Genomic DNA, 18,303 nt, shown 5'->3' on the forward strand with positions numbered 1-18,303 from the left:
CACACTTGTTTAGTAGCTATAACTGTGGTGCCAGAAGATGGCACTGAAGAAATATGTAGCACATATTAGATTTTCTGGGATCACATTTGTTAGATTTGTACTCCAGTGAGTTTTCTTTTGTACAACTCTGTGTTGCTTATTAACATTGTTTTCAAATTTAATTTTCTTGCCTAGGTTGTAAAGTACTTTTTTGGTATTTTCAGTTTTGGTAGAATGCCTGGAAGTTGTCATGTCGGAGTCCACACTGAAATTGTGTCCACACAAAAATTCTGCACTTTCATTTGTTAAATGGAAGCTTAATCAGCTTTCTTTGGAAGTGCTGCAATACTGTGTGCTTTAATGCAGCATCGTGGCCTAGAACTTGAAAGACATAGATAAAATGGAAGTAGTTGTTTTTGAGAAATAGGGGTGAAGTTTTGAAATAATGAGACAAAGGTAAGATGTAAAACTAGACAGGAACAAGTGCCCAGTGATAGAGGATTAAAACAGTTAGGATGCATTCTTGGTGCCTGTCCTTCACATATATTATAGTGAGCTCTATCTGGATATTTTGAGAAATAGAACCAGGTTTTCTTGTTATGCTTCCCTTCCCTTCTGGCAAGCTCCACAGGTAAACATAAGCAAATAATGGCATTTTCAAGAAGCTGTTATAATGAAAGTTATTACAATAGATTCAGTAATTGCCATTCATGCTATCTATCCTAGCCGAATCTGTAGCTATACTCAGGGGTTAAAACTTGTGACTGGAAACTGTGTATGTTACAGAACATAGGCTTTACTATTTTCCTGGTTCTGGCTGGGATAGAGTTAATTTTCACCTGAGCTGGGAGAGGAACTGGAGCTGGTGGCACCTGTGGCAGGGGAACACAGCTGGGATAGCTTACCAAATAGCCAACAGCTGGGATAGTTTACCCAAACTGGCCAAAGGGCTCTTCTGTCCCATGTTATGTTACGCTCAGTAGGGATGGTGGTGAGGGGCAGGTTTTGTTACTCTGGAAGTGAGCTGGCTGTCAGGTATGGGTGCACTGTGAGCTGCAGTACCGTGAATCACATGCTTAGTATAGTCTGGTTTTGTTTTCATTGCCCCTCTCTGTTTTCTCTTCCTTTGCTGTTCTGTTAAACTATTTTTATCTCAACCCGTGAGTTTTGTCTGTCTTTTTCTCCCGGTTCTCCTCCCCATCCCCATCCCACTGTGGGGATGAGGATGGGAGAGGAGCGAGTGAGTGTTTGTGCAGTATTTTAGCTGCTTTCTGGAGCTAAACCGTCACAACTATATAAAATCACTGGCATTAGATAAGAGATTGGTGTGTGCTTTTGTCTTGCTGTCAAAGCTAATAAATATGACAATGTGAAACTGAAATAAAACCCTGGCATTGTTTGATCTGGGATGTCATGACTCAGTGAAGACCAGAGATCTGTTGAAATAATGTTTTGAGCAAAATTGGGGAGTGTTTTGTCATATTGATTAGGGAACTTGCATTCTAATAATAGCAAGTTTAGAAGAGTCATTTTAATAAGTGCAGTTTAAAAGGGAGACCAGTAGTCTTCTCCGGGCAACTCACCCCTCTGACCTGCTTATTTGCTGGAGCATAAGATTTCACCTAACTAGTGTTAAGTCCCCCCTGCAGCTGAATGCCAACATTCTTTCCTTTGGCATTTTTTGAGACAAACCTGATTTTTGACAAAGACTAGTTCTCTTGCATGTTTTTATGTTTTTTGTTTGTTTGTTTTTCAATAAGTCATACTTACAGTTAAGAAACCAGTCAGAGAAATCATGTAGATCAGTTAGTTTTGGGATTTTGGAACTATGATCAACTCTCAGATCATTCCAGCTGACACAAAAGAGAATGTAGTGCAGGTAACCAAGGGAGGATTGGGGGGCTTGACCGAAGAAATGCTATAGTGAGATATTGAGTGATAAAACTTCGTTGAAAGTCTTCTGCAAGGGAATTATTCTGTAGCTGCCCATTTTTAGGTTTCTTTTCTTATTCTGAGAACTAACTGAAGGCTTGGTATATAAAAAAAAAAAAAGATGCCCATTGAATTATTCTGTAAACTGACAGTCTTGTGTTTTGGAATATAGTATTTGTTTTGAAACATCCAAAACAGAATCATTATTTTCAGTTAGTAAAGTACATTCTGTAAGCCCCCCACCCAGCCCACCACGCATATATATCCCTGGAGAGGAGAAAACAAATAGAAAGACACTTAACTTAAGTACTTAACTAGGTGAATAGAAAAGTTGTCTTTATCTGTGAATTTCTCTTTATGAATGACATTTTTATATATGGAAAGGAGATGAGAAGAATATGTAATAAACAGACAATTTAGTTTGCTTGCAAATTGGAAAAGTAGTCTTGTTTTACATATTTCATGTTAGTGTCTACAGAAGAAACAAATACTCTTCTAAAGAAAAATGCTTGAGCTGCTATAATGTACCTGATAGGCTGCCTGTGCTTTCTAAGCTAGGGTAAGAAACAGTAATTGAATCAGAAATTGTGTTTCGCTTTACTATATTCAAGAACGGCAAAGTGTTCAAAACTGTACTAAGTTTAAATTTTAGTCATTTACATATATATTTTCTTTTTTTTTTCTGTCAACATTTAATGTAAGTCAACATTTAGAAGAAACAAACTACCTCTGTGAACTGAACTTGCTCGGCTTGAGTGTTGCACCATTTTGGCACTATAGGAAATTCTGAAGTTTTATTGCAGCTAATTTCTGGGGTTTTGTCACTGCAAAATACTGTAAAATGAATAGTGGATTCAAATAACTTATTTGAGAGCATTTGGAATATACTGACAGCCTTTCTGGTTTATTCTACTACTAAAAAGAGTAGAAAATGTAATTTAAATTTTTATGTAAAAGGAAAAAAAAACAGGTCATTTTTCATAGGTTATTATTTAACCCTTTCAATAGTAGAGAGAGATAATGAGGGGGAAAATGATCTCAAGCTGGTAGGCACTATATCTGGGCTAGCTCTATTTTAGTGCAGCTTGAATTCTAACATGAGAAAATTGCAGAAATTTACAATTCAAAGTGTGTTTCATCAGGGAGAAATCCACAGATTGTTTTGACACTCAGTTAGAAATTCAGCATGAAGATGGACGTCTCATGAAATTTGCAGCTGCCGATTGAATTTATATTTCCATGAAGGCCATCAACAGTAGCAGCCTGCAGGGGAAGAGGGGGGAAAAATGACAAAAATTGTGAGGCTAGCATTTTTTCCTCAGCCTTATGGTAGCAAATTACTTGTAATAAGGTCCTACACTGACCAGGATTAAAGAAAAATATAGGCAGCCAGAAGGGAATGATTTCTCAGTTTAATTGATTTGAACTAAAAATGTCTGAATTTGATATTTAAGTATATGTTTAGTCATCTGTACAGTATGTAAAATGCAACTGCGGATCAAAAGTGTCCTTAAACTGAAAAATAAGACTCTTACTGGTAATTACAGAAGGTTTATCATACAGGTAATTTGATTTTATAATAAATTCCCAGGACAGAAAATTAATTATATCAAAATGTGCGAAAGTAGGTCATCTTTATTAGGGGGGAAAAAATCTCATCTTGTCTCTGGTATGCTCCCTCTCATTCATTGACACACACAGGAGAGCATGTGCAGATCTGAATTTATTTTTCTGAGTAACAACTGTCATTGCGTTGATAATTTGAAAAGCAAACATGCATTCACAAAAACAAGTTCATGTTGTCACAGCAATTAGTAAGAAATGTCGTTGAGACAAATGCTATAATTAAACTGAACAGATATATCTTTTGTTTAGAAGAATTTGTATATTACTGTATTTATGTTTTCATGGAAAGAACAGGGGGGAAGGTTAAATGTTTTTGGAGTATCTTCTTTTTTAGTAGAGGTATTATCATCCTTGAGACTCTAGCTCCCTTAACACCTTTGTTTCAAAGTACCTGTGTGTCTGAAAACTATGGGAAGGTTTAATGTGTAGGTGTTTTCTTTCATCTTGGTGTTAGAGATTTATGCATGCAACTCTCAGCGCGTAGCAAGGCAGCTCTAAGCACCGAGTTTTATTTGGAAGCCTCTTCCTCACAGTTAGTAGTCTGCATCTGTGTCATCCTATGCTGCAGTTATCTCACACCTTGCAAGCTAAGGAGGGTCAACAAAAATAAATTTTGAGGTCAGCAGACACCTGAATGTTCTGGAAACTGATAAGGGATTTCTCTGTAGCTGTTCAGCGCAAAGTTGTGCGTTAGTATGGTGGGACACAAGTCATGAGGTCTTGATACCAGTAAGTTTTCTTAATAAATGGAGATATTTAAGAATGAAAGAGCTTGTGTGACATCTTAATATGAAAATATGGGGATCGCATCTCTTAGCTGCTCAAACCAGAAATAAATTAGTTAAAATTCCAATGAGATTAATTGAATAACTTTGCAATAATGAGGATCTCTGCGAATGTCACTATTTCTGAGCATTTACATTTTAGAGATTAAATTGGTAAAGTGTAATAAAGTAACTATCTTTAATTTTACTTCTAAAAATTAAAATGTGGTTTAGGAAACTACAAGTCTTTGACATACCTGGAAATGTAATTATTTGATTGTAGAGTTTTTAAGTATCACAGCTTGTTCTTTCAGTGGTCATAAACTCCATGTGTCAAACACTTGTGTTATGGCTATTAGAAGCTATACAAGCATAAAGATAGCAGTTCAAATGCCGTCTTCTTTTCTTTCACTGACATCGTCATAAATGCTTTAATCTATGTACTTACTGGCTACAATAGTTGCACTTGGTGTTTTAGCTTCTTGTAATAGCAAAATACTCTAAAATAAATGCGCACACAATTGAGTATTTAAATACTTGATGATTAGATATTTACATACTGTGAAAACACATAGACCTCAGTATTTTATGTGTAGTCTAATATTTGCTAAGTTAAGCTGAACTGTGGAAGTAGAAAGCAGGAAAAACTCTTTAAGTGGGAACTGCATGTTGCTTTTTGCCTGTGCAATTGTTTTCTGACTTGCAAAATGACCACAGAAACTCTTGAGATTTGAGTAGAAATATAAACTCGTGGATTGACTCAAGTTTTAAAAGTTTTTACTTTCAAATAGTCCTTGATCCCTTCTGTTCCAATTTATGCTTTTCCTGTTCAAAGCAGCTTTGAAAGCAGTTCAGACATTGATGCAGTACCTTGGCTAGAAGGAAGCTTTTTTCTTCTGCACCACTTACACCACTTTGAGCTCACCAAAACAAGCTAAAATGTTTGGGTTTTTTTTTCACCAGAATCAGTGTTACTGGAAAATACCTTAACTAATTGGTATGCACTGATCAGCTTAAAGAAACAAACTTTTGAAGCAGAAGTTTGAAAGTTACCTAACAATGTAAAGTAAGAGTTAAATCAGGCAAAAATTTTCAGCGGTTGAAAGAGAAATAATCCACTAAATTGTTGTATTTTCTGGTAAGTATTGTTTAATTTCATTTTTAAAAAATAACAGTTACTTTTGAAATACTTGTTTGTCTTAGAACTCTAACCAAGTAAAGATTTTTTTAAAAATTCTATATATGTGAGAAATGACATTTTGCAAACTTTATATATTAAAAGCTGTAGCAGTACATACTAACCTAACTGATGATAATTAGGCTCCTATAAGCATAAGTACAGCTTTCTTTTAATTCTTTTGGAAAGTATATTACTAATTATGCTTCCAGTCCCTTTCCTTTTTTTACTTAATACCTTTTAAAGAAATATTGAATGTTATGTGTAACATGTATCTAAAAAAGATATGTGAAAAAGAATACTGGAAATTTGTTGTAAATATAAGCTAACTTGAAAGTAAAGGAAAATACAATGACTCATGAACATAAAAAAAAACCTTATTGCATTCATTTGTCAAGCGTCAAACTAGTGAGTCAGAAATATGTTTAGAAAGTTGTTTCTAAACTTGATCTGAGAGGCCTTTTTTTGAACAGAATATGTACATTCAGCATGTCACCCAAGTTGACTGTGGCATTTGCAGATGGGATCAGGAGCTCAGTCTTGATCTACTCAGATTTCCAACCAAACCATCAACTTCAGAGCCATGTTGGCACATTTAAGAGAGGACCACTTCCACTTCTATTTCTGAAATATTAGGGTCTCTGTTCACATCTTGCTCAGGTGTGAACTTTGCAAGAGTTTTTGTGTAATTGCTTTATAGGTGAGAACAAGCAACATAAGTACAGTAGAAGTTTATTTGTTGTATTATACTGATGTGACTACATCCCACTTTTTCATCTGAGTGTATCTGAGAGACTTCTGTTAATGTAAGGATTAGGTGGGGGTTTATATATATACACCTTCTCTTATGTTCTCAAATGCTCTGTCTTGGAGTATAAGAATAGTGAAAGTGTCACTTGAAAGAATAATTTTGTAATGTATATAAAATAAGTGGCATATAGATAGTAGGATAAAGAATAATTTTTAATACTGTCCAAAAAAAAGTCTGTAGGATACCGGAAATGGATGATGTATTTTGAAGGACAATTACTTTAGCTGACCTTCCTTTTCTTCAGAGGTTGCATTCTGTGGCTGAAATACATGAGCGTTCTCCCATATACTCTGCAATGAAAAGCAAACATAGTAAAATAACAGTAGTAGCATTCTTCAATCCTCCAAGTGCGTGCTATGCACAGTATTAATTGTGTTCAGGCCTTGTATAATACTGAATTTTCTTTGCAAATCTCAAACCTGTAATCCTTTGTAAAATTTATTAAAACTTACTAAAAAGCAGAAATAGCATTAGCTCCTTGAGAGTGTATGTGCAGCTAGCTGTAATAGTTCCATTTGTTCTGAAAAAGATGGAGATCGTAAATGAGCATTTGCAAATGATTTATAATTGAAATATAATTAATCAGCCAAAACAGACTGTAACACTGCTGTGTTGGGTCATATTGCTTAATTGACGTTCTCCACGGCTGTAACTTTCTTTTAATTTCATTTACAATTCATACCCTTGCTGTCATTTGCCCATTTCTCTTCCCTGCATGATTGCCTTTTTGTTTATCTTCATGCATTATGCTTTTATTCAGAGTACAAGTTATTATACACTTTCTATATGCTTGCTAAATTTCCTTTATACATGCTAAATCCCCCTTTTAAGCGATTTTTCATACATTTACAGAAAATATTCAGTACTTCATTCCTGGATTTATTCACATTTTGACAGTAATTGGTAGAAAACTGTGTCTTGAATCTGATAGACCAAAACAAACTAAAAGAACAGTTGGGAGAAAGCTTCTGCATGCCAGAGCACTGAGCATCCGTCAGCTCTCCAAGGAAGTATCTAGTATCATTTACACTTTTGTTCCAAAAATAATGTAATGTTGCATATTTCTAGTAAGCTTATTGTAGATTCATTTACAGAACCGATTCTTTGTAAAGGTGTAGTATCTGTTGGGCTCCTTGGGGCTTCCAATAAGGAGGACATGGGAACTGGTGTTGGTGCATCTTACTGCCAGATGAAGAGAGCTTGGGGACTCGAATGACCGTGGGCATTTAGCAGGGGGTTTTTAAATCTCACGGAATGAGCACACTTGTCAGACAAACTGCAATAAAAGATATTTTTACTGGAGTTAACTGCCTACTGGATACAGTAGGCTTTCGAAACACAAGGTTTTTGTGAATGTGTGTAAAAGCTATGGGCTCTGATCCCTCAGGAAGTCATACACTCGGTGTTTTCAGATTATTAAATTAATCACTGCTAAAAAGAAAATATAGAACACAAGATGCCTTTTTAAATGTATTTATGACACAGATGTAGGTGAATACATGTTGACTGCTCAGCAGCTTGTAATTGTTTGTAGCATTCTAATTGTGTTAGAATAAACTGTTTCATGTTAGAGAAACACAGCTGTAGTATCTCTTCTGACTAGCTTGACTCTCCTACGATGACAGAAGATAAAAAAAAAAAAAACAAAACCTAAAAGCAAAATGGCAAGTTGCATACAGAGAAGAATCAGAAATTGACTGCCAGAAATGAGAATAAGTATGTTTACATTCATTTTTTTTCTTACATATGGAAAACATGAATCTGCGCAGCTCAAGTAGAGGACAGTTTTCACATACTTATCATATAATGGAAAAGATCTGAAATAAATGCAAAACCAGACTGTTTCCCTAGATAGCTTTCAGACTGAACTCACAAGGGTATTTTCAATAAGTTCCATATTGCCTCCCATTGCTTTTACTGTAAATAATACCGCTAAAAAAAAAAAAAAGTGTTCAACTGTTAGAGTATGCAGAATAAAACCTTTGTAAGGTGTAGTTTTGCATTGTAATCACCTAAACCGAGGATTTGCAGTTGAAGCCTCTGCCATTTATTTGTTCTGCCTGCACACTAATTTATCAGATAGCAAGTTATGAAGTGATCACTTCTCACTGAAAATTGAGCCACATTTTCAGGATACCTCTTAAATTTTTGAGGAAATGCTTAATGTATTATGTCATACAAGTATTTTTGTACTTTATAGAAGATCAAATAAATTAGTAGCTCATTATTTAAATAAAAAAATCTATCTCTGATTAATGGTTGTGTCTTTTTTTATTCTCTCTTTCCCAACTTTTTGGCCTCAGTAAGAGAAGTGTTGTATGTATTCATTTTTTTGAGACTGGTTCATAGCTTTTCAACACTAGGATCAGAGTTCCAGTAACAACTACCAGTTTGTCAGGGAGCGCTTGTATGTATAGAAACTCTGAAACGATCCTCTTAAAGCATTAGCTGCTTGATAATCAGGTGTGAATAAAAATAATTTTGAGATGTTTCTGGATAAGTTGTACTTGTTCAGAGACTTTTACTAGGACAGATATGGGTATTATGTATTGCTCTTAAGCATTTCTGTAAGAATAACATACTCAAAGTGGCATCATTGAACCATGTAAACAGTGAACGGAAACCCAGCAGTCAATGTCAGCAATAGCAGTATTTTGATCAAATGATTCCTGCCACACCAGATTGGGGAGCTAACACCTCGGATGTTAGTTTAGATGCGTCTAAAGGAACTGGTGCCGAATCTTTGGATTGGCATGCCAGTGTTAACACAGAACCCACAACATGGCTTTTATAGATTTATACTGAAAAAACATCTTCTGGCCTACTAACTGACCTTGACAGGCTGGAGAGGTGGGCCCGTGCCAACCTCATGAAGTTCAACTAGGCCAAGTGCAAGGTCCTGCACATGGGTCAGGGCAATCCCAGGCACAAATACAGGCTGGGCAAGGAATGGATTGAGAGCAGCCCTGAGGAGAAGGACTTGGAAGTGCTGGTGGACGAGAAGCTCAACATGAGCTGGCAATGCGCCCATGTGACCCAGAAGGCCAACCGCATCCTGGGCTGCATCAAGAGGAGCGTGGCCAGCAGTTTGAGGGAGGTGATTCTCCCCCTCTACTCTGCCCTGGTGAGACCCCACCTGGAGTACTGTGTCCAGTTCTGGAGCGCCCAACACAAGAAGGACATGGACCAGTTGGAGCAGGTCCAGAGGAGGGCCACAAAGATGATCAGAGGCCTGGAGCACCTCTCCTACGAGGAAAGGCTGGGAGAGTTGGGGCTGTTCAGCCTGGAGAAGAGGAGGCTCCGGGGAGACCTGATAGCAGTCTTCCAGTACCTCAAGGGGGCCTACAAGAAAGATGGGGAGAGGCTGTTCCGTAAGGCCTGTTGTGATAGGATGAGGGGTAATGGTTTTAAGATAGAGGGAAGTAGATTTAGATTTAATATTAGGAAAAAATGTTTACAATGCGAGTTGTAGAACACTGGAACAGGTTGCCCAGAGAAGTGGTGGAAGCCCCATCTCTGGAAACGTTTAAGGCCAGGTTGGATGAGGCTCTGAGCAACCTGATCTAGTCAGGGATGTCCCGGCTCCTTGCAGGGGGGTTGGACTAGATGACCTTTGAAGGTCCCTTCCAACCCTACCCATTCTATGAAATACTTAGAGCCTTCTCAGCCTAAAGGCTGTATTTTGGGGCCATCGTGGATTGAATTCATGATTGCCATGCAGAAGGATTTCAAAGCAATACTCAAGAACAATGAAAAGAGTGTATCAGAATTACTCTGGGAAATCTAACATGGAGTTAGACTGCCACACCAGTGGCAAGCAAAGCTTTTCTCTTTCCACATGCAAATGCTTTAATCAGATATTTTACTAAGCTTGTCTTCACATCTGACTCTATACCAAAAATGTTATTCTGTACTAGCATCTAAATGGTTGTGCTATGTTGGTGATGCATTTATATAGATGTCTGTATGCATGTATGTGTATTTACGACTTTTTGTCTCTGAGGTGATTCCATTCACAGATGGGTAAAGCGCTGGCACACACAGTGCATGGTTTGCAGTGAATATTTTGCAAGCTTGCAATAGTTTCTCTCTAATCTGAACAGTCCCTTCTGATTTCTCTTAGAAATATTTTATACTTTGTATTTCTGGCTGTGGCTTGGTAGCATTGAACTTAATAGAGTACTCATAGACTTCTGTGTCTGTGTGTTTTTTCTTTATTTGTCATAAAAATATCAGACTGTTCTTTGCAGGTTCTCCCCTGCCAAGACCAAAGTAAAAAGGACCGTCTTCCATTAATGATTTGCTAGAATGTTCTCTAGATTTTTTTATGATGTTTATTTAAATAAAGCATTTACTGTAAAGTGTTTTGAAAACTTGAGCTTCTCATAGTGAAAGTTGTTTTAATTTACAAAAAAAAAAATCTTGCTTATATTTAAGCAGTTAAGAGACATTTAAATTCAGTTGGCCGTAATCCAGATGGAGAGTTTTGGCAGTTGGAACAATCAGACAGAAATACGGTTTGTGATTTAAAAACACCGGTTTGAAAGAGAAAGTGAGGCACCTGTATGTTAGTGTTTTGAATTTCTTGATTATCCAGTCGTTAATTTAAAATTATTTCTGGGATACTGTTCCTGCTTAATTTTTGCATATATGTTTATATGCATATATATATATATTCAGTTTATCAGTGACCAAATACGTGAATGGAGTGTTTAAGCAAAAATGTGATTAGTGTGGACTAACACCCACACAAGCATAGGCTTTTTTGATTTAGAAGGGGAAAAAACTGCTATTTGTGTCAAACTTGAACATTTTAATATGCATTATTGTTTTTAACGGCAAAATAGAATCAAATCACAGGCTAGACACTCTCAACGTCTGACAGCTGTTGTAAAAGCAGGTTGTCTTTTCAGAGCTCTGAGAGAGAAGCTTGTTCTGTATTAAGCAAAATATAGAACATATCTGTCCAGAGAAATTAAGCTAACAGTGTCAAAATCGTTCTGGATAGCAGACAAAAAACAAATTGGTGTATGAAATCAGAATGAATCCATTTAGGCCCTGCAGTATTACTTGTGTGGACTTGGGTTAAATAAGGCAGGATTGAGTTGTTGTCTGTTTGGAAGGTGCTGTTCTAAGTATTTCTTGTTTACTTTATGGAAAATAGGCAAAACTTCTTGATCTAACAGGATAAGGTGTTTAATTTCCTTAAAGTCATATGTACCTACAGCAAGAATGATATTGAGCAGTTTTTCCTGTTACATAGGCATGTAAATAATTTTCCTGCAGTAAGGGAAAAAAAAAATTCTCAGAAATAAAGAATGTGGCTCTTATTTCAAGGAATGGTCTTCCTTCAGGACATAGGTTTATTTGTTTTTTTGTTTGCTTGCCAAGTGATAGATCAACTGCTAGTTAGTAAATAGTTGGATAGTAAGCCTTGTTTGCAAAAACTTTGTTGTTCAGCACATGCTTGTAAGAAAGGCAGAATCCGGATGTCATCAAGAGTCAGATCCGTTAAGTTGACATCCTAGATTAAAATTTGGGACAAAATCAGGCTAACCATACCATAAGCGCATGTTGGTCACATTAACAAGAGAGAGAACTTCTCCAGAGGACCAACGGTCCATCCTACAGAAGCTTTTGAAGATAATTTATTTACAGATCCCTTTCCCTATGAAACTAACAGTGGATCCTATCAAGACAGGAAAAGTCCTTTTCAATGGAAATTTCAGAGGAGAAGCAAAGTGTTTTGGGGCAGCATCAAATGTGCTGCCATTATGTTAATAACCCTTTCTGACAAGAGTTAAGATGTTGGGACATGACTCCGGCAAAACTAGAACTCTCTCCTCTTCTAAATTCCTTGTGAAAATTTGGCATAATCTCTGGTGACTTCATGACAATTAAAACCAAAAAGCTTACTCTCCTGCAAGAGACCCAGACCCATAAGTCTGATCTTACCTGTGTTTAAACTACTAAGACTATAGGGGTTTTTTTTAAGGTAAACTGACTAGAGGCTGCAGTAAATGTATACACTGTTTGGGCTGCTGTTACCTGCCACAGCTGAAGTCTGGAAGACTGTCAAACTCAGAGATCAGGCGTAAGAAATTATCAAAGCTCTGAATTTGCTGTGACTAGATTTTCTGGGATGTAAACTTGCTCAAAACTGTATTGGCTGTCTTCAGCTTCTGTTGCAACATGAGCCTACCCTTAGTCTTTTTGTACCGTGTCAAATCCATTGTTAGCGGGATACGAATAATATTTAAGGAATTGTATTGGCAAAATCTGTTAACCAAGTGAATTAAACATGGCCAACTGTTTCCACCTTATTAGACATCAGTTGTAAGTGCTGTAGAAGATCAGAGCAAGGTGGGAATAATGATTTTGGTACACAGTGTGGGATAGTTAGGAACAGCAGTTAATACTGAGATGGAATGACTATGATGCTGGCGCTGTCAGCTGACTTCTTTTGGGAAGTGAAGAGAGAAAGAAAGACTTATACTGCATGTGAGTCTTTTCCTTTAACAGTATGTGTTCCCAAAAATGGAAGAAATTGTCCTGACTTCAAACCTTCAATAGAAATCTGAAGAAATAGATCTTCCTTTGGAAAGAAAATAGTACTTGCAGACAACTTTGTAAAGCTGAATGTGAATTCCGTGTTGATGGTGCCATTTCTCCTCTCACTGATCATGTGTGCCATGGTTTGTCCCAGCTGTACACACTAGACAAACTTGTTTGGAGGTTTAAAAGAGAAACATTTTTTAAATAACAATTTTGTAAACAGTGAAAATCAATCTAGGGCTACCGGAGATCTTTAAAATAATATATATATATCTTTAAGAAGTTGATAGGGGAAGAATAATAATTTTGTAATAGAACAACACAAGTTTGGGGTTATTCATTATTTAAGTATTTTGATGTGGAAGGTTCTTCAGTGCTTTCTTCTTAATGCAAATGTGGATGTATCAGATTTAGTGACTGCAGTGGAATCAAGTAGGATGTTTTGTCCATAGAAGAGGGGCTCTTCCTTAGAAGAAAGTGAAAAATTAAAATATTTGTTTTATAAAATTTGTGCCTACCTACAGTTAACCATGTTTTTGTTGCGTAAGTATAACTTGGTTTCTAGACTTAATAGTCTATAGATAAGGTTGTAGAAATTTAGAAAATTATTCATTAAGTAATTTGGTACCCCTTCACATTTTGCTTAGGATTTGCCTTGCTGGCTTTGGCAACACCTTTCTCATGCCAGCAGGCTGCCTAACTTCTGTTAAACACTTTTGTTTACAGGCTTTTATACAAATTCACTTCAGTCATCATTGACTTTCAGATAGAGTGGGACAGAAAGGCTTAGAGAAAATATGTGCAGTAAGAAAGTATATAAATCTAAAATGCATAATTACTGTGTTAGAAAGATCTGTCCATTACTTAGACTTCTTGGCCATTTTGCCTCCTTGTAACTCCTGCTAAGTTGCAAATCTTGGCTACTTCACTGTTTTGAGTAAATTATGTTGTATCTGAGTATTCTACGTGAGTATTCTGTACATCTGTTAAATTTTTTCTGAAGTAATCTGCTTTATGTTTTGTGAGTTATTGGCTGTTATTCTTTGGATATGTTGTGTTTTATAGAATCCCAGTGTGACGTATTAATGATTTTTCTATGTTTCTAAAATCTAGTGGTCACCTGAAAATGAGGTTAGTTTTAAAGTTACTAAATAGTGATTCTTACATTGCTATTTGTAATTGCTTCACATGTATACACTTACGAGTGATGTTTATTGAGTTGCAATAGCAAAGATCACAGTATTTATTTGAAAACATGGGAGTGAATTAATATAAAGTGAAATAGTCAATATCTTTAGTATGAGAAAACACTTATCTAAACTGTAAAAGTTTTTAATTACATCTAAAGAGGCCTCAGTGTGATCACTGGAAAAGTCTACGTAAGTCATTTGTCAGTGGTGGTCTGCCAGAAGAAACCTAGGGGACAAGGCAAATCAGAGAGTTGAAGTTGGTTAATGTTGTGTGTGCATCGCAAATGTGGAGAGACTTGAAAGCCATGAGCAGTACTGTGTGATGATTCTTCAAAACAACGTATTTGGGAAAGAATTTTCTGAGTTCAGCTCTACATGTGATTTGACTGTAGGATCTAGAGAATGAAATTTTTTGCATGTATCTTATGAAAGCTTGCAGCAGTATAAAAAGTGGTGTGTTTTGTTAAAGTCGATAAAGTTAAAAATGTTTTATTTGGGAATGCATAAAGATATAACATCAATCAAAAATTGTGGTAGCAGGTAGAAAAATATGCTGCTTTGTTACTTTTGCTTATGTCAGTTTACTCACACCGTTCTATGGTTCTACCCAGTTATGTGCAGGACTCAGATTATGGACAGTGTTTTAAAAGGTGCTGTGCTAACGGTAAAATCTAGTGACTTTCCAGTAATGAGGAAGAGTGTTAATTCTGAGACTTTCTATAGGATCAGACCTAACTAGATAGGTCTTCAGCTTTCCTGGAAATCTTCTGCATGAGAAGAAAGTAATCCTGTATTTTTGTTTTGCTATATGAAGAGTTTGAGATATGAATTGATCCATGATATTGTAGAAAGGAAATTATTTTAAAGCAAATGTATGAAATACAGTATCTTCAGCATATAGGAATTGTGTACTTATAAAACACATATCTTTCAGCACTGAGTGAAAATATCTAATCTTGGAGATTTAAGTGTGCTACACTAATTCTTTGCCTGATGGCAAAACACTAGAAATGTTGCATTGTTTAAAAATAAGAAGAAATATTATAAAGTTAAAGAAGGTAATTAGAAAAGGAACTGCAGTTTCTATGCAAGTTCTTATTTTACTGTATTAAATACTTAATAATGAACAATAGTATGCAGTTTAGCTGTTAACTAGAGATGAGTGAATTGTAACTCCTGACTGCTATCAGTTTAAAATAACTTCATTTGAAATACTTGTTAAAAGCATACTGAAGGAATGAACTGCATTAATAACATCAGTATGAAAGAAAATATTTTATACAGGTATTTTCTCAAAATGTCAAATTTCTCCATATCAGCCTCCCAGGAAGATAAAAAGCTGGGAGAAAAAGCCTGGGGAATGTTGTTAGGTTTTTTTTTGGGTGAGGGATAGGGGACTTGCACATCTTTCTAGTATCCACTAATTTAAAAAGCAAATTAAAATACTCTTTCATAAGTGAAAGCTGCAGTGGTTAAGATTTAGAATGATGTGCTGCATCATTGGTTGAACACTAATTCTTCCTCTTTGGCAGTAGTAGAATCTCCTTGGAAGAGAGTAGATCCAGGTTCTCCACACTGGCTCCCCTTTCAATATGCTAAATGTTCCCTACCAGAGAGCTGCCTACTGGTTTTTTGTTTTTAACATAGAAAATATTTAGTTTGCAAGCATCTGTGAAAAGAGTCACATGCACAGAGCAGTTGCCAGTGGTTGGAGATGATGTAGATGGAGGTGGCTCTGAGCAACCTGATCTGGTTGGAGATGTCCCTGCTCCTTGCAGGGGGGTTGGACTAGATGACCTTTAAAGGTCCCTTCCAACCCAAACCATTCTGTGATTCTGTGTGGCCTGACCACTTTGCAAAGCTAACTAGTGAACTTGCAGTGCTGTTTTTTGACTTGAGAACAGCATCAAGTTTCTGATCCCTCACCAGCAGTGGTGTGGAAGATATCCAGGTGAAGGAAAAAAACATTGATAGAAAACTGATTGACACTTCTTCAGAGAAGCATTCTCAAAGGAAGGGATAAACTAAGATGGATAACTTGGGTTGAAATGTATTTGTCATTAGCAATCCAGGCCAACTGTAGAACATGCAAGCTTTTGTTAAAGTTACTGAAACACAACATTTCAAATGGACTTGTAGGTGATAATACTTTTCTTAGTATTTTAATCCTTCATTTTTATCCTGTAGACATCATTGCACTTGTATGAATAAGTACAGTTCTTTCAAAACAGTAACATAATCAACAATTTAAATATTATATAGAAATGTATTTAACTGCCTTTTTTCTTTTTTTTTTCCTGCTGTAGGGCAGATTATACCAGAAAGAAGATTTGTAGAAGCAATAAATCGTCAACCATATCAGTATGAAATGGGTGATTTTCCAACAGAATGGGAAGGTAAATCCTGAATGTTTTGAGTTTATTTCAAGATAATTTTGCCATTGAATGTAGATTCTATTTTTTTAATTGAAAGCCTGACTATGTGAGTAGGTTGTCTGTTATCTTTCATTTTGAGTAATGCAGGCTTTTGTTTAACTGCATAATTGTTAAAGTAACCTCTTTACAAATAGGATAAATTATGTTTAGGAAATCAGTACTTAATAAAAATGTAAATAAAGCCTGTATGGTCATGGCTTTCTCCTATTAAATGTGAAAATATTTGTGCCTGAGGGAGATCTGATAGAAAAACCAAAACTAAATGTGTTAAACGTCCTAATTATGCCTTCACTGCAGTGTTAATTTGTAGGTCAGTTGAATTATTAGTGGCACAGTGATGAGGCTTTTTTTTTTTTTTTTTTTTTTTTTTTTGTATGGTAGTATTTGATTTCCTCTACTCTTCCTTGTACAATGTTGTAGGGAGTTGAAGAACCTGTTAATAATTAACTGTTTTTTTCCCAGTTCTGATGAAAGTTCTGGCTGAAAATTTGAAACGTAGAAAGAAATTCATGGAGGCTAGAGAAATTCCTTAGGATTAGCTGAGCAGCCCTTGGAGAAAGAGAGAAAGCGGAGAGGGAGTGTATGTTGGTCCTTGAGGCCCTAGGAGCTTGAACCAAGTGTGGAGCTGAATGTGGCTTAAAATCTAGGACTCTCTAGCATAAGCAAGAAACTCCTGAAATAATAGACAGAGTCTACCCATCATTCAGCATGCTTTTTGAGGAGAGTAATATCTAGGCATTGCCCAGAAGTTGGTGGGTTTAAAGCAAACAAACTTCTTTATTTTAAGCAGTATGCAGTTAAACTGTGGAATTCCTTGTCGTTGAATATTCTGCTTGCTGGAAGTTTGCATGAGTTCAAAAAGTTTAAAAGAATTAATGGAAAAAGAATCCTTCTCTTGTACAGACACCACTGTGGTTTAATTTGTCCACGAACTCCAAATTAATGGAGGCTACAGTGTGTTTTGAGGAAATATACGTGCTTTACTTCATTCTCTTTCCTTTTGCTCACTGTTAGCCCTGAGGTAGATGGTACTGAGCGAAGAGAAAACTTTGGTCCCATTACATCCTTTCCTGGAGTCAGTAGAGAAATATCAAAGATTCCCATCTTGCATTTTATTGTTGTTATTACACTGATTCCTACGGTTGTTTTTTTTTTATAATCAACTAAAGCTGATGTTAGCAGCTAAAAGCTTCTCAAAGATATTTCAATTCTGTTAGCAGCATTTGCCATCTGTGGTGGAACCACAGTATCAACAGCTTCTGTCTTCTGCTGCCACAGTACTCACAGCTGGCTGGCAGGTTGCCTGGTAGGCTTGTCCTTACTAAATCATCTGGTGCTTGACTGGGTATCTACCTAATCTGATTTCTGAGCATCTGCTTCCTCACCCAAAAGTTCTCCAGCCACTGCTGATGATCTTACGTCTGTGTGACTGTCATGCCATCACTTGGCACCACAAACACTGAGAAGCATATGTAAAATCTCAAGTAACTCAGCTCTACTGTGAATGAATTCTCATCTAGACCTGCTGCTGCCTTTTAAGCGTCAAAAAGTGCAATCCAATAGTTTCTGCCTGCATTTGACTGGAATTAACAGGAAACAACATGGACAGTCAGACTGTCTCAGACGGGTATGGGCTAGTTGTCCTTCCACGGAGTGTCTTAGACTGGTTCAACCCACTTGCTACGTGAACCTGTTTCTTAGGACTGCTGGAATCAGTGTAGCACTAATAAGCCTGCACTACATCTCTGTTCAGAAACCTTAGCACAAATCTGTGTGACTTGACAGTGTGGTGCATGGGAGGGTACAGCTGTTTGGAAGGATGCTTTGGGCAAGC

General features: G+C 36.5%; 1 protein-coding gene across 2 annotated transcripts in view; it reads left to right on the forward strand.

Moving 5' to 3' along the window:
- Nucleotides 1–18,303, forward strand: part of NDUFAF2 (NADH:ubiquinone oxidoreductase complex assembly factor 2) — a 62,020-nt gene that overhangs the window by 20,760 nt on the left and 22,957 nt on the right. For both annotated transcript variants that reach the window (XM_086771317.1, XM_086771318.1), the window contains one exon: nt 16,341–16,430. In XM_086771317.1, coding sequence (XP_086627443.1) covers nt 16,341–16,430 — 90 coding nt within the window. The remainder of the gene's footprint in view (nt 1–16,340; nt 16,431–18,303) is intronic.

Source organism: Chlamydotis macqueenii, chromosome Z, assembly GCF_036417535.1.
Source record: "Chlamydotis macqueenii isolate bChlMac1 chromosome Z, bChlMac1.mat, whole genome shotgun sequence".
Taxonomy (NCBI): Eukaryota; Metazoa; Chordata; class Aves; order Otidiformes; family Otididae; genus Chlamydotis; species Chlamydotis macqueenii.